General features: G+C 40.9%; 1 protein-coding gene across 2 annotated transcripts; it reads left to right on the top strand.

Annotated features, from left to right (window-relative positions):
- Window positions 1-1,689: 1,689 nt before the first annotated feature.
- Window positions 1,690-10,735, top strand: LOC147308150 (uncharacterized). 2 transcript variants are annotated; one of them, XM_086272779.1, is made up of 3 exons: window positions 1,690-3,427; window positions 5,608-6,249; window positions 10,136-10,735. In XM_086272779.1, exons 1-2 carry the CDS (start codon window positions 2,438-2,440, stop codon window positions 6,145-6,147), a joined length of 1,530 nt encoding a protein of 509 aa, XP_086128905.1. In that variant the 5' UTR covers window positions 1,690-2,437; the 3' UTR covers window positions 6,148-6,249; window positions 10,136-10,735. The 2 variants fall into 2 exon arrangements, with proteins under 2 accessions (XP_086128905.1, XP_086128903.1); XM_086272777.1 differs by having other exon boundaries at window positions 10,133-10,735.
- The last annotated feature ends 12,453 nt before the right edge of the window (window positions 10,736-23,188 follow it).

The following is a 23,188-nucleotide window of genomic DNA, read 5'->3' as shown; positions in this document are numbered from 1 at the left end:
CTGGAAATGGGGATCAATCACTCCTGTCAGGATTGCTAACAGTCATGTGACTAGAAGCAAGCCCAAAATGGCTGCTCATAGAGATTAACCCAAACAAAATTCAAACCACTTGTTGGTTCCCTTTAGGGATATAAAGTCTTATGGCTTCCTTCAGATCTTTGTTTAGCTTTCAGTGCAGCAGCTCTACCTTTTAGGTCCACCCTCACTGCTTTAAAAAACCCAGCTGTAGCTGCTTGCATACTAAATAATGTACACAGTTATCTGCTACTGTAGCCGACAAATACCCTGACAGAAATTATTCTTTAAAGCAGCTGTAATTAATATTTTTACTTTATCAGGGTCATATGACTCCTAGCTTGTGTAAATGGCGTTTCATGGTGATTAACCCACAGAAATTTTAAACCGTCAGTTCCCTTCAGCACTATAGAGTCTTTGACATTCTTCAGATCTTTGTTTAGCTGTCTGTTTTGCAGCTTTGCTGTCTGAGTTTAACCTCACTGCTTTCAAAAAGCTTTAAATGCCGACTGTAGCCACCTGCATACCAAATAAAAAAAGTTATCAACTAGTGAAGCTGCTAAAGCATTCAGCATCTACAGTGGCAGATATTTCCCCCCGAGATGGTGGAGACTAAAACACGGCTAGAAGGAGAGGAATTATTATTGGACTTGCAGTCATCTAGTGGCCAGACACATGTTGCTCTGTAACATCTGGATGTGTCAACAGGTCGTGTTGGTGCATGTTCAGCATTGGAGGTTTCTACTTAATTTATATACCGATGACCGATCACAGCTTGTTCCCACAGAAATCAAGTGGATGAACATTGAGTTATTGCAGATTTTAAGAATCACTACACACTCAATCTGAACAACTTTACCTTTGTATATTTAAATATGCATATCTGTGCCCACATAAATAAACTGCACACAGATATATAAATTCCTCCGGCTGTGTTACACCAGTCTTTTCCAGCGGCTGCAGCTGCACTGCTCATCCTCCTGCTGCGATGGATGAATCCCCTTCATCTTCCTCTGCTGTTATTCTCAGTAGTTCTTTTTTACAACCCATTGTTTTCAAAGCTCCAGTTATTTTCTTTGAAAATAAACGCCTTGCCGTCCTCAGTCGCTGTGGACAAAGAGCTGCAATACTGACGCACTGTGCTATTTTGGAGGGAGAGAAAGAGAGAGAGACAGAGAGAGAGAGCGATCTTGATTACTCATCATGCTTATTTAATTCTGTTTTTTCTTTTTTGCTCCATTCATCTGGAGATTATCTTATCTGAAGAGAGAAGAAACTCAATCAAACAGATGATGAAATTAACATGGCTTGCAAACATTTAACAGTGTGCTGTTTAAGTGGCATTCAAATCCCAATGTATGGATTTGAGGGAGCAAAGATATCCTGCCTGTGCTTGCCTCAGCAGAAGGAAGTTTTGCACAACTGTTGAGGTGAAGTCACTTTAACTGAGACAGTGACAGAGTGCGGATGATAGGAGAGGCAAAGGACGAGGAGGAAAAGAAATTGGTGTGGAGAGAGGTAGAGAAAAGTGAAAAATGCTCCCCTTGGCAGTGGCTCTGTCTCCTTGACTCAGAGAGCTGTCTACTCCCTTGTGTGTATATGTTAGAAACCCCACCTCCCCCAAGTGCTTCTCTCCACCCCTCCCCTTCTCTCTCAGTCTCTGGCCGAGGAATCCCAGGCAGCGTTTAATTGCAGAGTGCAAAGGCTTTAGTTGGTCTAATGAGCTCAGCACCGGAGCTGGGACTCTTTCACGCGCTTCTCTCAGAGACAGAGATCCATGGAGTCCTTTAACGGAGGAGCCTCACAAAGCTGCAGGATTTCAGGTGGTGGGTGAAGAAGAAATTCTCAAATTCAGGTACAGCCGACGAAGTGAGAGAATATACCAGAGGCAAGAGACGGAGTAAGAGGTGGAGAAAGAGAAGAGAGCGGGAGAGGGGAGGGGAGGAAACGGGAAATACACTGCCAGAGTGAGAGAGAGAGAGAGAGAGAGAGAGAGAGAGAGGGACTGAAAGCCTGCAGCAGCAAATGAGACAGAACAACGAGGCGGGAGAGGTAGAACGAGAGACAGAGAGAGAGGGAGGGAGGTGGAGAGGGGCCCCGTGCAGGAGAGAGGGCTACAGGGTGAGGAAGAAGGAGTAAGAAAAAGTTACGAGAAGTAGGAGAAAGAGGGTATAGGGAAAGTACCTACGCAAAGATTACTAACTACAGAAGTGAAGACGAAAGGAAACAACAGGCAGGAAGGAAGGGGAGGGAGTCTTGGGTAGAGAGTTAAAAAAAAAGAGCTGGTGAAAAGTTTTCTTGTGGGAAGACGCAGATGAGGAAAACAGAGCGAGTGAATGACTGGGCTGGAGAGAGCTGGGAGGGGAGGAAACCAGTTGTTTTCTAAGTCGTTTTCGACGCAAGTCTTTGGACTTCTTCGGACATGTACACAGAAGGCGCACAAGCAACGGGACACCAACGATTTCTTCAGCACAGCAACAATCCTGCCCCATGCCCCTGCCAGCACTGCATCCACTATGAGCCGTACGGCCATCACGGTGGACTGGGATATCAACCAGCATCACCCAGACAGACAGACCACCCATCGCTGGACTTCAGGAGAGACACCCGGGCTCCTCGGGTTAAAGATGTAGGAGGTAGAGCTTTCGTGGTGGACAGAGTTGAGAAAAGTGGTCATCACAGCCCACAGAGGAGGTCTGTGTTTGCAGGGCAGGGCCCTTATAGCCAGTCAGATGACTTGAGCCAAGTCTTCCCCTGGGAGTTGAACGCTGCCCAGTGGAACTACCCACTGGAGCCTGGGGTGAGACACTATTCATCTGTCAGAGAACAGTGTGGCTGTGTGGTGCGCAGCAACAGCAGGGCACACCCCTTTAACGCTGGGATACCACATCCTCTCCCTCATCTTCAGGTCAAAGGTCAGGGGTACAGACACAGGAGGACTGTCAGGTACGTCTCTGTGGATGAGGAGGAAAGCGATGGATGCAACTTTGAGAACCATCATTTGGACCTATACAATCCCCAACTGGGCCATTTGCACATGCCAAATGGCCACTGTAGACCGAGGCCTGTGTTCACCGAGGGAGGGGAGGAAGGAGATAGCCATCAGGACCCAGGGAGACTGAAGGGTGGATCAGAGGAGGGTTTGAATGGATGTGGTGGCTTTTTCCCCACTGAGGTCCCACAAAAGAATTTGAACCAAAGCAGACGGAAGGGGTCCTACATCCCTCCTTCCGACATCCCCAGTCCAGAAACCTCAAAATCACCATCCGGAAACAACCACCAGCTCCAGGGTTTGGAGGTGACAAAGCAAAAGAGACGGCAGGATTTGGTGAGGGATCAAATTCGACAAGTGGTGACAGATCTGGAGGATGTGTTGGGGGGTTTGAAGCAAGTTCACGTCGAGATGAAAGAGGTAGGAGGGTCTATTATTATAACTGTATAATCCTTACGTGTACATCAGGTGTCTAATATAGAAAAACCTGCATCTGGTGCAGATGACCCAGTCTTTCATCAATTCTCTCCTGGAAACTGTGACATTTAAAAGGATTAACACAAAGCTCAGATGCTGACATAACAATCCACTGTGCAGAACAGATTGACACAGGTCGTGTATCTCTGAGTGCACGTTCATGAAGAGCATGTCATTATATGTGTCCTTGTGTATACGTGTGTATGTGTATGTGTATGTGTGTGTGTGTGCATGCTGACTGCATTTGCAACTCAGTCATCATCTCCTACCGAAGCAGTGATTGAGAACGATTTGCTCTGACCTTTTGAAAAACGCTGCCGAAATTGGCAGCGTTCCGGGCAGCACATTAAAAAGCCTGGCTTGAGACTGTTACTAAATTATGCCCTGCTCTTACAGTATCCATTTTGCATGCAGCTGTAAAATGGCATTGATTCACAGCTGACTGCGTTGGTGCAAGGTCTGGCATTTTGCTGTTACAAATAAAAACCACCATAATAGTGAACTGAGACAGTTGTAAACAAAAGAGATCCAGAGACAAAAAAGAGCTTTAATTTGACTAATTGGTTAAATTGTCTCAATCTGTTGTAGTTAGAAATAGAGTTTGGCAGCGGAGGAAGAAGCTTTCAGATCCATTACTTCAGTACAAATACCAAAACGTAAAAACAAATTCCTGCATTCAAAAGCCCACAAAAGTCTCCAAACTAAAGTGTTATGGCCTCGAAGAGCTACAGCTATCAACAGCATGTGCTAATACTGATGTATGTAGCATGTGACTGGTATTAAGGTGGAGCAATAGGTTAGGAAGAAATAAAAAAATGTAGATTTTTTTACGTTTTTAAAGTTTTCACACGAAACATGAAGTGTAAACCATTATTCAGTCCCTTGTAGAAGCACTTTTAGCGGCAGTAACTTGAAGTGATTGTGTTCTGTGTGACTTTTCAGTCTCACTTGTTGTTGTGGAGGAATTTTGGCAAAATCTACAATGTTGCTTCAAGTCATTGAGGTTTGCGGGCATTTGTTTATGCACAGCTCTCTTAAAATACCACTTCAGCATTTTGACACAGCAGGTTGAGGTCTGGACTCTGGGCCATTGCAACACCTTGATTCTTTACTTTTTTAGCCATCCTGCTGTAGATTTGCAGCTGTGCAGTGGGGATCATCGTCATGTTGTATGACCCAGTTTCGGTCAAGCTTTATCTGTCTGACAGATGTCCTCATATTTGGCTCTAAAGTACTTTGGGATACAGAGGAGTTCGTGGTTGACTTGATGGTAAAAGGTGCCCAGGTCCTGTGGCTGTAAAACAAGTCCAACTCATTACCTCCCCACCATCGTGCTTGACGTGAGGTTGTGTTGATATGCTGTGTTTGGTTTTCTCCAACTGTGGTGCTGTGAATTATGACGTCTCAACTTTTGTGTCATCTGCCCAGAGGTGTGGAGTCTTGAACTTAAACCATGCTGAAAAGCGAAGTCTTTCTCCTAAACTCTTCCACAGAAGCCATATTGGTTCAGTCTTAGAGCAATTGTACCTTCATGAAGTTTAATAATAATAATAATGGATTGGATTTATATAGCGCTTTTCAAGGCACCCAAAGCGCTTTCCAATGCCACTATTCATTCACTCTCACATTCATACACTGGTGGAGGCAAGCTACGGTTGTAGCCACAGCTGCCCTGGGGCAGACTGACAGAAGCGAGGCTGCCATATCGCGCCATCGGCCCCTCTGGCCAACACCAGTAGGCGATAGGGTAAAGTGTCTTGCCCAAGGACACAACGACCAGGACAGAGAGCCTGGGGATCGAACCGGCAACCTTCCGGTTACAGATGCGCTTCCCAACCCCCCTGAGCCACGGTCGCCCCAATATTAATATTATATTCAACATGCTAACTGAGATCTGTAGGTGTAGAGATTGGGTTGTTTTAAACTTCTCTGAGCATTACACAGTTTGACCTTGTTCAGATGTCCACTCCTGGGATGATTGTGGCATTTCGTTGACACATGAATGCTACAGACCAGCAAACTGCAGCAGAAAGTCGAATAAAAATGCAAGTACACAAACAAAGTACTGTAACTGAAACTCCACTGCAGTTTGTTCATATGTATTTCTCTCTATTTTCATTCAGGTGGTTGAGCAGATTGATCGTCTCACAGCGAATATCGACCTCAGTGAGGAGCCGCCCTGCATCGCTCAGGGGTCATCCAATAACTTTCACGACTCAACGCATTCAGGAGACCTCAGGGTCACCATGCTGCCCAATCACAAGCCAGCTTCAGTTCAGGCATCACAGCACGTCGATGAAGACCGCGTCATCCTCAGATCTAACTCTCCTTCTCCTGTCCACATGGCGTCGGTAGTGAAGACCAGCCACTTCACCCCGCCCAATCTAATTAAGGACCACGAAAAGCCAGGTTTGAACGGCCACCCGCCTCACCTGTACCCCTCGAAAGACTCCAACCACACAGGCCAAGCTCGTCCCGAACCCCACCCGCAGACCCTAGACCCTAAGGTCATCATAGGGAACAGCACCTCCAATCTAAGAACTCAAAAGCCTCCGCCTTACCCCCAAAACGGCCGCTGTGGGAAGGGCCCATACCCACCTCCCAAGCCTGTGAGGACCCCTGCCTACCCTAGTAGAGGTCGCCAGAGCACCAGCATGGTGTGAAGGAGGGGGGTGGTGTCCTCCAGTGCCATGGGGGCCTGAAACATGAGACCCTGCTGTAGTGACTGGAGGTCAAAGAGGGACCAGGCAGGGGAACAATTAATGGTACGTTTAGAGGAACTTTTTTTTCCTCCCTGTCTCTCTCTCGCTCTTCTTTTACAATGTTGATGTTTCTGTCCGGGCTCACTGCTGATTACGTTGGCTCTGTTTACTGGCAGCGCAGGGTTTAAAGGCAGTAAATGAATTGCAGCGTTCCTCCCTTTTTACAAAAAAGGATGTATGTGTTTGATATATGTGTTTTTGTGTACGCGCGCGAGTGCGCGGTGTCTGTGTGTGGGCGGCAGCGAAGGGATTGTTATGCGTCTGCTTTTGTTGATGTCACATGATTTCCCAGTCTTCACTACACTGCAAAACGTGTCTGTCTTGGCAAGTGAAATGAGAAATTAGAGTTCATTCTTGAGTCTGGTTACACATGTGGTTGCAATTAGTCAACAGGGTGAGAAAATTTCATTCGCTGAAGTAAAATTCTTCTTTTACGAGTAGATTTGAGAAATTTCTGATCTTGCGAAATGCAATTAGCTGTTGATTATTACTCATTGCTGTTATTTTGGCTTAAAAAAGCACTTTAATATATTGAATGTGACGGCCTTAAATCTTGAGACTTTTTTTTGCAGTGTACCTTAGTCATAACTTCGAGGGAACTTGAACTTGGCAGGAGCTCAGCCGTTACTGGCAAAAGAAGACCCCACAGCCGCCTGACTGCAACCATGTGACAAAAAAAAGGTCGTCATTAGATTTACAGGAAGATCATAGCTCTGCCTCAGAGCTGGCATAATTTACTGTTATGGGCTGATGAGGTGGGACTGAGCCTTTCTTCTCATGCCACAGACAGATGTATCATCACAGAGCCAGACTTAATAACAAGGTGACTCTGTGAAAAAGTCCCTGTAGCAGAGGCAGAAAATTAGACAGCAGATATAGAGTTAAGCACTGGTTTTAAGAGTCCACCTTTGCAGATGCTGAAGACACGTGCGTGTTTCTGTACTTCCCTCTTGTGCAGAGTATGCGTAACTACAATCTATTTTTCTGGCTTCGAGTCGGGCAAGCACAGTCTGGTTTTAATCATAAACCCCCACCACCCCACCCCCCGGCCATGTGCCAAAACAAAATGAGGCAAACTTTGGATTTATTTGTGATGTCCATATAAACAGAAGCACTCCACATCCACTGCTGCAGGAAGAGGCGCACATCCAAGGCTGCAGCTTCAGGTCGAATCTGACAGGCAGATGAAAAGGGTCGGCAAGGCGTGCGCCTTTGAACATTCTTTCAGTTGAATGAGATGAGGGTGTAAGTGTAACATAGCTCGTCCGCTCAACACTGTCCTTTCACAGTTTTTCAAAGCATCGTTGCTGTTGACATTTTAAAGGTCTGAGTCATTTGAATTAGTCATCTAGAGCAGGTTCAGTGTCAAAATGACAAGCACAAGACATTCTGTGCCTCCATAAGTTTTTCCTTGACTCCTTTTATTTATCGCTAAAAGATTTTCAATTAGCTTCCTTTAACGTGATCAGTTCCTATGACGTGCATGACTAACACTAAATACCTCATTTACTGCGCAAAAATTAAAGGTAAGACATTTACAGGAGGAATGTTTAAGGCTCAAAGTTGATCACTGGATGTTTTTGTAAAAGTGCCGGCAAGAAAAAATTACATCCTGGCCAGTGGGGACAGTTGCCTGGTTGTATCTTTGTGAGGACTCATAGGTGAATGTGTTATATACAGCATTATGTCTAACTTCAATTAGGGTTTACGCTTTGTTTTTTTTATTATTAATGATGTTTATTTATTAATATTTAACAAGAATGATACGTATCGATGTATTTTATTGATCTCACTATTAGCTAGTTTGTCATTTATGAGAAAACCGGTTGAACTGGCTTTAAACAAACCAGAGGTCATTCAAACAGATAATGAGTGATACAGTTGTACATTTACAAATAGTGGTTTCAACTGTGGTAATTCATTATGAATAAGCTGCTCCCTTACTTGTAAGAGGTCACTACAGCAGGTTGAGCTGCATATTTGATCACTGCCTTTAAAGCAACTTCATGGCACAATTGTGTCATAAATTATTTTGTTATAGTCCAACTACTGCTGTATTTTATAGTCTCAGGTTTAAGAGTGCTCATGTTTTATATTTAGCAACACTTTTAAATTCATAACATGGAGAAAGTTGACAAGTTATTAAACCTTTTTTTTAATCTCACAGAGAAGAGTGAAGGGCAGAAAGTTTGATCATCTTAAACTTAAACAAACTGAATGAAAAAGATGAGTTGTATAAAAAGTCCCTCTCCTATCATCGGTTTGTAGGTGCTTTTTGCCAGTACTTTTCCATTTTTAAATATATTTATTTATTTATTATTAATTATCTATTTATTTATTTTTGTCTTTAATTTTATTTTTAAGCACTTTGATCAGCACATGCTTTTTTCTTTTAAAAGTACCATATAAATAAAGTTGGCTTGGCTTAGCTTGGCTATGATGCATTTTAGGAATTGAGACATCCTTCAGCACGGCGCACTGAGATTGATTGTCATAGGCGGGAATATGGAGGAGAGGAGGAGGCACAAATTAGTGAAATGAGAAAAGCCAAAGGCTAAGCACACACCAGGGAGAAGGGCAAAAAAGCACAGGTGAACTCAATCAGCGGGAAGAAAACAAAGGCCCAAATTTATCACAGGCGTTTCTTTTCTTACTCATCATTGCATCTTGTATTAAAAAGTGAGGTGGGCCCACTGGAGAATCAAAGAGAGCAGCATTATCATGAAATATGATGTTTATTTACAAGGCCCTGCTGCAAAGACGGATTGCTTCCCTCTGCTCTTTGATTGAACTGAAACACAGTACTTACAGTGTCTGGTCATTAGCCGTACCTCTGATTCACCCTGAATTTTTAAAAACTGCTGCCTATAAGTGGGAGAAGGTTAAAAAAATTGCATAATGGGTTGTTTTTTGGTGTGTCTGTCTCAAGTTTTGTGTGTGCTTTTTGTCCACGGTTGAAAGAGAGCTCTTGATCTCAGTGAGACTTCCTTCCTTCCTAAAGGATTTAACCATTAAGAACTTGTAGAGCCACATTAGGTAACTTTCAAAATAAAACTGGGAGGAACAGAAAGGAATAAAGTCATGCAGACCAACAAGAAGGCAAAGGGAAAGTTTGGCATAAAAACCAAACAGAAATAAAAGGGTAAAGCTAGTAAAACAAAGCATCCGTGGCTGGCTTCTTTGACAATGAGATTGTGCCTATTTGTTGTTACAGTTTACTGAGGTTGGACTGTAGATTTTCTTTCCCAGTTTACATTTAAAAAAGGATGGAAATTTAAAAATGAGTATAGTCTGTGCAGGAAGTAAATAGATCTGATTAAGTCCTGAAACACTTTTTCTATTAAAAGTTTAACTTTAAAAATGTGCACCTCATGTTCTGTGTGTTTAGTGTATGCTGTTTGTATTTTATCCTTTCACTGCTGCCTTGGTTACAAATAAAAAAAGGGAGTCAGATCAGGAGCATCCTTTATAAACTCGACCGTGACCACTTCCAAAAAAAAACCACTCCATGGCAGAAATATCGTTCCTCTGAAAGCCAGAAACCTACCGCGGCTTTCTCTGAAACAGACACAAAACTCTTCTCACAAGTTTGATAAAAGCCATGTTTGAGGTGCTTCTTTACAAGTCAGCAACATGACTCACAAGGACACACACACACGACACTACACACACTGCCTCACTGTCAGTACAGCACAGACTTACGCTCTGTTTCCATGGCTCCACCAATGAGTAATGCGGCACGAAAAGCCTTGAGAAGAAGCATAGTTAATATGAATGTACTGTGTTTCACCGGGAAGGGCAGGCAGCACCAAGCCTGAGCTCACTGAGGTGCTGAGTTCTGCATTTAAATAATTTTTTCCCCTCTTCTCTGATGTGATGTTTCCAGCAGGAGCTGATGCCACTGAGACGAGCTGTCAGCTGGTGGAAACAGAGCACGGCCTGAAGGTGGGGTTATTTCCAAAGGGAAAGCTCCCCCGAGAGTCGACCTGTGACTGCACGTCACGTGAGCGCACAAGTGTGGAGGAGAGGCAGTCGAACTGTTTGAGAATTTAAATGTGTGAGAAAGTAATGAGAAGGATAAACTGCAAACTTATTCTCAACAACCATCAACCTGAAACATAAAGGTAGCTTTTCATGACAGTATTTATTTCTACTATTTTTATATTGAAAAAGATTATCTATTTTCAGGCAGCTTATACTAGTCTGGATACTACCTGTACTATATTAAGATTTATATCATATAAACTATGGTGAAGATATTTTCCATATCAACTATTTCTCTCTGTAACATGGCTTTTAAAGTACAAGAGGAAAGAAAGTGAGGATAGAGGAAGCTAAAATTAAATGGCAATACTTTTGATTTTCCTGCTCCTTCCTCATGCAAATAAATCCAACATCTTAATCATCTGATTCTTGATAAGTTTCACTGACTGCTGAATGTCCCACTAAATATTAAATATGAAATAAAAGAAATGACACCAGCATTTTATTACCCCTGCCTCTGAGAAATGATTTATACACTCGCTGAGCCTGACTGAAGTGAGAGGAGCTGTTGTAGGAATACTTCTGGGCCTGATCTGGAGATGGCAGTGTGTGATCTCTCATGGCCTTATTCTGTCAGCGCGCTTGAGGCTGTATCCATGGCCAGCAATGCCAGCGTCTGTGTCTCTGTTTGTTTAAATCTTGTCTGAGAATTTCACCACTCTCCTCTCGCAAGCGCCTGCTGCTATCCAAGCGCTTGTTGCTTCCTCTGAGAGCCACTTACAAAATATCCCAGTTTCTTGGCCTCTTTCCGTGCCCGTATCGCTGATGGAAAGCTACAGTGACAGATGGAGCATGCAAACTGTTAACTGTCCTGGGTGTTTTGTCACTCACTGTCTGCAGCCTGAAGCGGTGTAAGTAATTGTGCTGTGTGACTGGGAGGCAAGGTTGTAAAGAGTTGATAAGCTGCTGTGGATAGATGGGGAAGGTCATGTGCCAGAGGCTGTTATTAACTTGTCAACATTAAAAATTAAAAATATTTTTTGGCCCCTCAAGCAGGGCCTTGTATTGCACCATTGTCTGGTAACAATATACAATAACGCTGTAGCCAAAGATTTTTTTTAAATTATGGGTTTTATAATCTGATCTGACCTGAAGTGTTTCTCAAGTTTGCAAATAAACAAAGAAAATAATGATAAATTCCTAGCACACCTCAACAGCTCAGTGTTAAGCCAAAAATCATTACAGTTGAATATACTAACCCAATTCTAGCTGTCTGTCAAGCTCTCCAGCTCAGCACTTTAGGCAGTGGATTTAACACTCAAACGCCACGGTAATTTTTAAACAACTGGTTCTGAATGTTGATTTACACACAGAGGAAAATGCACTCCTCAGTTCTGGCCATGTTGATTAGCTGAACGAGATCATTTTTTAAGTTCATGAGATTGATTAAAGCACCATCTCCAGGTTTAAAGCTAATGCCTCTGAGGATATCAGCCATTAGCACTGAGAGTTAAACAGATTACTTCAGAACTTCATCAAGGTGTTACGATAAAGTTCAAAATCCAGCCATGCATGTAAATAAGGATTTACAAGGTTTAGCAGAGGAGTGAGCAGACCAGTTTACATCTAAAAATGAAAAACCACGTTCTGACTTAAGAATTTCTAAAACACAGCACCGCTATAACTTTGGATATAAACATGGAAAGCTAATTAGCAGGAATCTTTTCAGGGATAGTGAAGTTAGGCTAGCTAGAATAGCTGAACCAATGACTGTAGAAAACATTTACTTACATACATGTTTCCAAAAGGCATTTTTTATTCAACAGACCCCCATTTTGGATGTGTGACAATCAGAGATGGGCAGTAACGAGTTACTGTCATCCGATTACTTTTTTCGAGTAATGAGTAAAGGGAGTACATTACTATTGCAAAAAAGGTAATTAGATTACTGTTACTTTCCCGTAAGCACACTGCGTTACTAAAACCCGGATTTTTTCTGCAAGTGTCTCATGACAATGACATAAGCGAGTGCAACGTTTGTGGCAACAGCTGTGTGCAGATCAAAAATGGATAATATATCGAGTGCAGCGTTTAAAGCGTGGAAGTACTGACCTTACTTTGAGTTTGATTCTGTAAAAAGTGACAAAAACATTAGCGTCCACTGCTCACTGAGTGGGAAGAAAACTTTTTACAGCGAAAAATCCCCTAAACGTCGAGCAAGCACCAAATACGCTGCTGCTGGAATGTGAAATTCACAGAGAAACTGCCGTATCCTTCCACTGACCGCTGCGGCACACCTGCACCAGGGCAAACCTCCGCCTGCCCCACCCCTGCTATACAGGTGAAAATAGAGCAACAGGACTGCTGGGTCTTTGATTTTATTTATTTTCTGCTGTGTTTTACGTGCATCTATTTGAAAGAGTGAGTGTAAACACAAAGAAATATTTTATGTGCTGCAATGTGCAGAAAATGGGTTTAAATGTTAAACAAATTTCTTCCAGTCAGAGAATATTGCATATAATCTAATGTTTGCTTCATGCATAGAGTTAAAAGATTAAAACTAATAAAACAAGTTTTAAAAAGAGACTTTTTCATTTGATTACATTTTATATGATGGATTATGCAGAAAAAGTAGAATTGGGCTGAAGCTAAAGCTATTCCGCTTTATGGTTGATCTGATATCCTCGTGTTGGTGTTGTTCCCAGATCATCATACTAAATGTTGTTCCAGGATCAACATTGCAAGTGACCAATCAGAATGTTGTGACGTCATACTTTTGCGACTTCGGGAAAAACCGGCGTAAAACAAAAAACTGTACTTAAGCTGCGTGAAACCGCCTCTGTCCGCCGATCAACGGACCCTGACCCTAACCCTAACCCTTTAATAAACAGTAAGCAGAATTGATATTGTCCTTGCAACATTGGAATTTCATAAATGCACGAATGGCTTGGCGCGCAAAGAAATAACGTCACAACAATGTGATTGGTCACTTGCAATGTTGAACCTGGAACAACATTTTCATGATGGTCTGGGAACAACACCAACACGAGGATATCAGATCATCCTTGCTTTATCACCTATTTAGGGGATAAATCATGTCTTAAAAAGTAAACTAAGTAACTAAGTAACGAACTACTTTTGAAAATAAGTAATCAGTAAAGTAATGGGATTACTTTTTGGGGGAAGTAATCAGTAATTAGTTACTGATTACTTTTTTCAAGTAAGTTGACCAACACTGGTGACAATCGTGACGATAATTTATAATCAAGTGACACAGGCCAACAACCATCTGACAACCACCTGTTGCTAGGGACTGGTTGGCAAAAGCCTCTGAGTGATTGTTTCGGTTACTGGCAGATTGCCATGGTTGTCTGTAAAAATCCTGTTACGACCCAGACTCATGAAAGCCATGACCTGCTGTTGATTGCCTGGCATGGGAGGATTGTCAGCTAATGCAGGTAAGTGTCTTACAGCCTATAAAGTGGGCCCAGATGAACTGTTCAGTTCCTCTCTTGTACTCATCCTGACATCAACCCATTAGTGATCTTTGTGCCTTAGATTGTGTTTTCTAAATTATTTTATATTTAAGTAACCAATTTGTGTGGACTCTTTCCTTGTTACATAATTTGAGCCAGTTCGTGATAATTCTTGCTAACTACCAACACCCTTTGAAACATGTTCACTGCAGTGCTGAGGAACAACTTTAACTTTTATTTTCTTTGGTTTGCGTCACACTTTTTCAAGTAGTGTTACCACTCAGCTCGTTTTTAGTGAGCATTTGCAGACAAACTGCAGGCAAATACAGCAACATGTTAAAAAGTGTGCAGCTAGTCTGCATTTCTAATTTCCATCGCACTTCTTCAAATGTACACAGTACAGGAAGTTAGCGAATATTTACAGAGAAACATGAAGAACTCTAAGCTTTTTGGTGTAGCACCTTCTTCACAAATAACCACTGTTGCTGAGTACACGTTTCTCAAGCAACCAGTGGTTGGACAGCTCTGAGCAATGTGTGCATGATGTTGTGTTAAAAACCTTAGTAATGACATGCTACCTGGTGGCTAGCTACAGAGCTACGGTTAGGCTAATATAAAAAATGAGCACAGTGAAGATCTAGTATGAGGGTTAAATTGTTCGTAACCAAAGTTTATGTTCAGTGCCTGAACTGCCTGAGACAAACATCATGTGGAAGGAAGAAGATGCTGAAAAGAGACCAAACTTCAGACAGGAGAGCGTCTGAGATGATCCATGCTCAGGTCTAGGTTAGTTATTAATATGTTGCTGCATGGTTTGGATTACTTGCTATGAAAAAAATCCGATCCTAATCCTATTGCCAAGTGATTCTTTCCTGAAGAGTTTAAATATATTTGGTGTGAGCCCATGGGCTGTAGTGTACACTGGGAGTTTTGAAAAACTTAGCTCGAAGATATTCTGCACATGAATTGAGAAACCAAAAATGGCTGCTGATTATTTCTGGGGGGGAGGGGGGGGGGGCTATTTATCTTAAATAGCACATGACAGACTTTAAAAAGACACAGCTTCAATCAAAGCAGCAAATGCCTGGTACTGGAAACAGGGTTTTTTTACACCATCGCTTCCATGCGAAAATTCAGAGACGGCATAAATATGTTTGTAGCTACTGTGAGATCACCCAATGGTTTTGGATTTCTGCATTTTGAAGCTTAGCTTTAGCTTCAAAATGCAGCTTAGAGAAAATGTAAATCATATCAAGGAGTCGAAGTGCATTAAAGGCTAAAAGGTTCTGTATCTAAATGATTTTCTCTGGAGCATGGAGCTGAACTGCCATGTCTCAAAAAAAGGTTGGGACATTTTATTACCACCAGTGTATCCAAAAAAGTGGCCAAAGTTATACTTAATAAAATGGCCAAAGTGCACTTCACAGAGTGGCCACAGGAGTACCTAATAAGTCAATCAACGTGAAAGCATGTTGGTAATCTGGTCACAGTTTGTTTCTCAGTGATGGCTGTGTTTACTTCTCTCCATCAAATAGAGTGGGACACAGAAATGCACAGAAAATCCTGTTGAAGGATCCTAGAATAGCTCCTTGCTAGACAAAGACAGCAGCTCTTAGTGAAAACATTTTTTGCCATTATGAGCACAAGGATGTGTTACTGAGGTAGTCCATACACTTTCTTTTTTAGTGTTAATAACACTAAAAATGGCACAGAAATTGCTGTTTTAAAAGTGCCTCCACTTCTGTTTTTTCTAAAGAGAGAGGAAACAAGTTAACTTTGGAGTGAATTTGAGTGAATATGGAGGAAACATTATAAGTCAGTCTATCTTTTAAAGGACATTTTGTGAAAGACCACAAAGAGAGCACCAAAATGTCTACTATTTGAAGGGCAAATGTGTAGGTGGATTAAAAATGTAGGAGTAAAAAGAGCTGAAGTAGAAAAAGGTTGTAAAATGAAAGAGCTGAAAATGTTCATTGGGCAATATCATTGCTGATGTCACCCACTCTAACTGGAAATACATTAAAAACTCATACTGAAATTGACATGAAACTTAAGCTATCATCATTTAAAAACCCCCAAAGATTTGAACTTAATACAGCTTTAAGAGTTCAAGGTATTGAGGCCATATGAATGGTGTCTTTAGCTCAAAACAGGATGAACTACTTAACTACTAAAGTCAGCTGGGTTTGAAGAAGATTTAAGGTTTGTTCAATTATTTCCATTATTTAAAAAATGCTTTAAACCCAAAATAATTAAAAAGTTGCAGAAAAAGAAAAGCAATAGCACAATTCTCTCCCTAAAATTGTCTGTCCTTACATGGGGGACATCACATTTAAACTTTTCTGTGCCTTATACTTCTGCTCTATGAGATGCTTCATACTTTGTTAAACAATAGCTCGGGTCTCTTGAGGTTAAGAGATTAACCTTAATTAACCTTAATTTTAAAATGTAATCTAACATTGTAAAGGCTGATCCATGAAATAATTCAGCGTTTTTGAACACTGAGTTTTTACTGAACCTTATGTCAAATAAAAAAAGAAGAAATTAAATATTCACAAGTTATGATTTGCATCATATTTGTTATGTCCAGATATTTTCATTGATTGCTTAAAAATAATTTGTGCAATTTATTTCGTTTTTTGGGGAGAAAAAGTACACTGAAGGCTCAAAAACTCATGTATCAAACATGATACACGTGGCGTTGCAGGGTTAACAGGAAAAAGCAGCACCTCCTTCCTGTTCAGAAACATGAAGACATTTGTTTTTCTTTAGAAAAGTTATTAGTTTCTATCTCTTGACACATTCACGGTCCACTAACTGAGTCAGCACTTTGAACTGTAAGACATTTATTCATCATTGCATGATTTAGTCCTCTAGATTCAATAATATGCTGAAGGAGTGAATACTAACTCTTTCCAGACTGTAACTGTCGGAATATTTTCTTAATGAAGATACAGGATCACCCTGCTTTCTCAAAGGGCTGGGCAAGAAAGTAAAAGCTTATTTTGTTTTCAGCTGTTATTCTTGACTGAAATATAACTTGTAAGCCAAATATGTTAGGACAAGGAAACTACCATCAATCCTCTGGGCACTCATTTTAGTCTGTAAGGCTGGATGTTAGTTAATGTCTGCAGAACCTGAAGCCCAGTGGACTTTGACAAAGGCCACGTCTCAGCCTGCTGTCCAAGTCTTGGCCTTTCTGCACATCCTGTCTATGAATCTTGTCAGACCAAAAGTGCACTGGCTGAGCTGTTGGCTGTGCCGCTGTTGTAAATACTGGAGTGAGTTTGGAATGTCAGACACAGATTCAAACCAAGAACAACACCGTCTGCAAGTATTGCCACCTCCAGTTTGTCTAGTCCTACCAAAAATAATACATGAGTAGGATGCAGTTAATGCCAGAGGTGCTCAGTGCTTGGCTGATGGAGTATTGTTTCCTGGTCTGTTTAGGTTCTGGATGGAAAAATACAGCATGATGAACAACTGCAGTGTTTATCTCAGAGGCAGCTACAACAGCTAGGTGCTAATGGGTCTAACCAGCCCCCCGAAACACAGAGCCAAAGGGGGAAAGAGCAGAGCAGGGCTCAAATAAAGACAAGAAATGCAAGAAAACAAGAAATATAGTGAGATGAAAATGCACACAGATCAGATTTGGGCTAACAAGATACATTATCAGTGTATCAGAGTTTTTTTTAATTCAATTTAATTCAGAATCAGAATCAGAATCAATCAAGCTTTATTTGTCACAAGCAGGTTGCCCTGCAGTGAAAATGGGACCACCCCCCCCCCCCCCCCCCCCCGACCTTACACACATAACACAGACATCACATGGGGTTAATTCATTTTTCATTTTTATTTTGTTTTTGTTTTTTTTAAATGAGACGAGGCTAAATAATTTACATTCACAACATAATGGCAAATATTAGCATTAAACATAGTATTTTATTTTAATTTTGCCTTCTTGTCAATATATATATCAGTGTATGCACATTCAAAAAGCACTTTTTAGGCACTGCTAAAAATCATCATCTTAAATTCTTTCTATAGCTTGATGACCATAATCACAAGTTCAGCAGTTACAGCAAAGGTCAGTAAAAGTATACAAATGACAAATGTAAGTCTGATGAATTAAAAATTAAGGTCTTTATAATCTTTTTACTGCTGTACAGCTACTCCTTTTCCAGTGATTGTGCTTTTTTGGGTGGCGTGTATCACGTTAGGACATTAGGAATTACTCGGGCTGTGCATGTCTGTCTTCCATTGGACACAAAATCTCCTGCAAAAATGAAGAGTGAGTTTCTGATGATTCTGCTTTGTGTGGTAGCTCTTGGTATGTTTCCCAGAAAGTTGAAATGGCAGACCTAGCAAAAAAAAGAAAAGAAAAAAAAAGAAGCTTTAAAAAGTATTTGAACTAGGCCAAGAAGGAGACAAAGGGAAAAAAAGATAAACCTGAAAGTTGGTGGCTCACTGTTGCCACCTCCTACTGATGAAATCATAGGAAAGATTTGAAAACATTTATGGAAATAAATTTTTGCAAAGCTTTAATTCTGATGTCTACAAAGTCTGCAGGTGTCATACGTTGTTAGGTAATGTTGAAAACACTGACTGTATATGAAAGATGGATATAGTTTCTGGATCTGAAAAGTTTTTAATGACCAGCAGGGGGCGACTTCTCTGGTTGTATAGAAGTCTTTGGAATAAAAACCTTTCAAATCATTTATGACCTTACTAATACTTTCCTGGCAGCTTTATGATCTTAGTCACTAATTTCAATCTCACTGATTGGTTTATTGACTGACAGCATGATGTTAGTTTTCTAAATTATGGCCTATATCGAAGTCCAAAGGGAGAAAAATGCAGGGTTTGGTTTAGCATGGGTCTACCTTGAATCAAAGCTGCACTGCAACCATCATGTTCAGTTTCAAAACTCCAAGACCCCGATGGACTCAGCTTGAGGCTTTTTATTAGAGCACCTAAGCAAGGACTGGGTGAAGTCTGTGGCTACATCCATCTTTTATATACAGTCCATTGTTCAAACAGGGTTACTTATGAATGATACGTTGTCATTATACGTGAGCTTATATACGTTAATTTCCATCGTATACCCTTTCTTGTTTCTCATACTAGAAACCAGAACTAAAAAAACATTTTCAGAGTTTAGCAGAGCAGCATGAAAGCAGGGTGTTTTTTTTCCGTCAGAAGCCAAACATACCAGGAATTCATTTTCTAAAAATCCCTCTCAGCTCAAAATCAAAACACTGTTTTGTCATTTCATTCATCATTGGGAGATTCCTTTTGGTAAATGAATTTGCACTAAACAGATTGCTTCAGAGAAAAATTTATACAAGTGTTTGAAGTAAGAGATGAAGAGCTTATAGACGGTGCAGTGGATCAACAATCAGAGAACAGCAAATCCTTTGAGCCATCCCACCAAATACCACCCAAGTCAAAGTACCACCCAGCTTGAAAGAGAAACAGAATTCATCATCAGTTTGACTCCGCTGTGTTTTGTCTCCGAGCTCTGTGTAGTTTTCATTGGCCAAATTTACTACAGTGTGTCTGCTGGTTGTGTAACCGTCCCACCCCCAAGGAAGTAAGAGGAAGTAGCCCAGTGCGTCTACCCTGCACACCCTTGCTGGTCTTCAGCTGACCTCAGCTCTGTTCTCGATCTCGGCAGGATGACAGAGCTGCTGAGGAATTTCTCTGCCCTGTGCCTAAACCAACCTGCCAGGATGCTCTCTTTAGGCTCAGCACGTTCCTCAGTTACGTCCCTGCCGACTCTCACATGGCCCCGCTTTGTTGAAATATGACCTTCAAATACCAAACCCTGCCCTTAGTAACGTCTCCAAACACTGTCCACCTATGTGCAGATGCATCCGGAAAATGTCTCTCCTTGCCACAGCAGGCTGCAGGCACATGGCAGACCGGTCCCTTCCACACCTAACCTACCTGTACGCTTGATTATATTTGCTGAGCCTGAATGAAAAGTAGTGCCAAACTCCTTTTTTTTCTTTTCTTTTTTTCCTTTGGCTTCGTCAGGCTTGTGTAAGCCTAACTCAAGACTCTGTCCAGATGTTGGTGTGAAGCTACACAGCTGAGCAAACAGCCACTGTCTTCTCTGCAGCATGACATGATTAAAATGACATGCTGGGCCAAAAAGACCAGCTGAAATCTGACAGAGTTAAAGGTTAACATCTTAACTTCAGAGATGGTAAAGTTAGCCTGACCTACAAATGGGCAAAACTCAAATGTTAACTTCAGTGGTGAAATATGAAGATAAATACATACATTTGTTTACTTTAATGATAGTGTAGACTTTAACCTCATAAATCTTCCATGCTGATTATACGTCAGTTAATGTATAACAGTGTCACATATTAAACAGTGTAGACAGTTTTTTGATATCACAGGTTAACCTTTTATCATAAACCCTTAAAACAAAAATGACCCTTTCAAACATTAGTGTATTCATTAGTCAATTTTAAATATAATAAAATACTACTAGTGAAATAATTTAGTAATAATAGTAGAAAATGTGTTCAAAGGCAGAGATACTTTCATCTTGTTTGTGGATTTTTGCTTTTCCCCACCTCAGATTTCACAGTGATTTTGACATTATGTTTTTAGCAAAATACCTTGTGAAATATTAAGAAGATGAAATCTGGGTTAAAATGATTCTAATGTGTTTTTTATCCAACACCTCTAGCAACTCAGTTTCATGTCAGTTATCAGTTCAAGTGTTATCATCTATCATCCTTGACATTTCCAGTTGTAGCACAAGTTAGATGGCCTTTTTGTTATAAAAATACAGACATTACTTTAAAAAATACAATTTAAAATACATTCACTTTTAATGCAGTGCTATCACCAACACTAAAATTATGCTGTGGTAAAGAATATGCCTGAATAAATGAACAATGTAAATCAGATTGTGAGACTTTGAACCCCTGCACCTAATACAACCATGGCCACGGACTCTTAGTCTTCATTTATTTTTGTCTGTGAGCATGCTGAGACTTTTAAATCTCTGCTGCAGATATCCTCTGCTGAAATAGTCACAGTCTGTAAATATTGTCTCCAAAATGCCTGGACAGACTGAAATGGAGTCGACTTAATAGGAGCAGGGGGGATTTTTTCCAGACAGTTTCAATAACATAGACAATCTATTCTGGCAGGGAAGCACCTTGGCAACTTCCAAACCATTTCAATTGTGTCTAATCTCCCCGGTTCGCTTCTTTTTTAAGCCGAGGCTGAGCTCTGTTCCGTTGCAAATACCCAACATCTGTGCATTTAACGGCGCATACATTGTCTGGGGCCTGTTTTCCAGTGCATCACTCAAAACCACTTCATAATGTACAAAACCTGCACGAGTAAGTAAAAACATCTTTGAATCAGACAAACCATCATCCACTCAAAGCGAACGTGATTGGAGCAGGTTTGCTTTTTTTTTCTTCCGTCACTCATTGCTGTTTGAAACCGTCTACTGCTTGCTGCAAAAACACGGTTGCCTTTAGAAAAAAAAATAAAATTTCAGCAACACGCTGGACATCCTCCCTGGCGTGATGTGTCAATCCTCCCACTCAGACAAAATATCCCAGAGCAATTAAAAACACCTCATCCCGGACAAGCCCCCGCGCATGTGAGTCAAACCAAAATGTGGTGAATTCTGAGCCAAGAAGGATTTTACAACCCTTTTTTAAAATATGCATCGAAGAAGAGAATTGGAAAAGGCCTCCATTCATCATGCTCTGACTGTGTTTTAGTAGATATGGCAAGGATGCAGAAGATCTTGTGTCTTCACAGAGCGTCTGCCTGCAGGCCTGTTTGTCTCTGAGGCCGCACACTGAGGATAGAAACTGCTTTAATCCTGCAGTGTGCTTATGAGTTATCTCAGATCTTACATCACAGCTGTTGTCCAACTGTGATGTAAGATCTGAAACTGTCAAAAGTATAATTTATACTACTTTTCATATAGTAAATCAACAGACAATCTTGAAAAAAATCCAAACATATTTTGACATTTTCTAACATGAAACTTTGATTTGTAATGTAATGCATCAACACATCAGACTATATTTTCAACACTGTTTTATCATGTGAACATTTCCATTCACTCAGTTATACACTAACACACACTTGTAGAAACATACTCATAACATACATCCTTGACAATTTAACATAAAACGAGTATTTGCAGTTTTCTAATATGTCCAAGTTAAAGGATGAGCTGGATGTGGTTGTTTGTTTCCTGTTGTCAACAGATCCCCTGAAAAGATTAAAATGAAGGATTTCTACTAGGCCTTGTCTGTGTTTATTCAAAACCTGATGCATGTTATTCATCTGCTCCCAAGAGCTCCACTGAAAAATATTCTGAGTCACACTCTTTAACCGGCTGACTTATTTCTTCTTTTATCATCAACATGGATGCTGTGGTTTATTTTTACTGGAGTCTTCATTCACTATCCGGCTGCCATAAATACTGCTGTTTGAGTAGTGTTCGCTTACTTAGTGTGCTGCAGTTTTAGAAAATTATGTTTTTTTTAAAGCCACATATATTATACATATGCAGTGTGATCCTATAGAAGGCCAGGATCACACTACACAATAGTCACCCAGTAAGAGCTCAGTCCTGGGACTAAAAATGGGCTGCTTTGACCCATGGGGTGTTTTGTAGTGACCTATTGGAGAATACAACTTCTCTTTGTCTTTGTAAAACCTTCCACCATGTGTTGTGGATCTTCTTCTCAGTTTTGGTTTAGATGTTTTTCCATGAGAATTGTTGACAGTAGCGACGATCTAGAATATCTTTTATGTAAAAACCTCTTAACATCCACCAGATTGGATGGTGATCTGTTTAGGGTTATGTTTAGGATGTCTCTGAGCCACAGGCTAATAAGCAGGTTTCAGATTCTATCAGTAACCTTTAAGATGTGGTTTCATACATGTGTTCGGACCTTCTATTATAACTAATGTAGCTCCTGTATTATAAGAGGAGCTAACCTTTTTCTTATTTTTTCTTATATACAAGGTATGGTCAAAAAGCTCCAGGAACACTATCATAAAATAACAAAACAAACAAACACAAAAACATACCTGATTTAATTTCAAATTGAAGACCGACTTCCTTGGTGGTACTTGCTGGTAATTAGAATTGGACCTCCAGCTATGACCCAGCAGTTTTCAGTTGAAGCGTCCTAAGTTTCCAAGCCCGATGGCGACACTTCAGGTCAGGAGTGTGACGAGGAGTTTTTGGAGGGGGTTTGGAGGGTGTTCCATGAATTCACCCGTCATGACCAGACTATCAACATGGAGTTCTACAGTAACATCCTAAGTTGTCTACAGGACAACGACAGACGTTATAAAACATCACTACTTTGCCTGTTGGCTCTGAAGCGTCAACCTTAGTGTTTTGGTTGCCATGGTTTTTCAAGCCTGATTTGTAGAGCATTTGATGATATCTGATGTACAGTTTTACAGTGGTT

Source organism: Aulonocara sp. 'chitande type north' Nkhata Bay, linkage group LG18, assembly GCF_057382095.1.
Source record: "Aulonocara sp. 'chitande type north' Nkhata Bay isolate Kocher_YH1m ecotype deep benthic linkage group LG18, A_spYH_male_GT1.1, whole genome shotgun sequence".
Taxonomy (NCBI): domain Eukaryota; kingdom Metazoa; phylum Chordata; class Actinopteri; order Cichliformes; family Cichlidae; genus Aulonocara; species Aulonocara sp. 'chitande type north' Nkhata Bay.
Note: the sequence above shows the minus strand (reverse complement) of the source record. Positions and strands in the feature narration are given on the sequence as shown.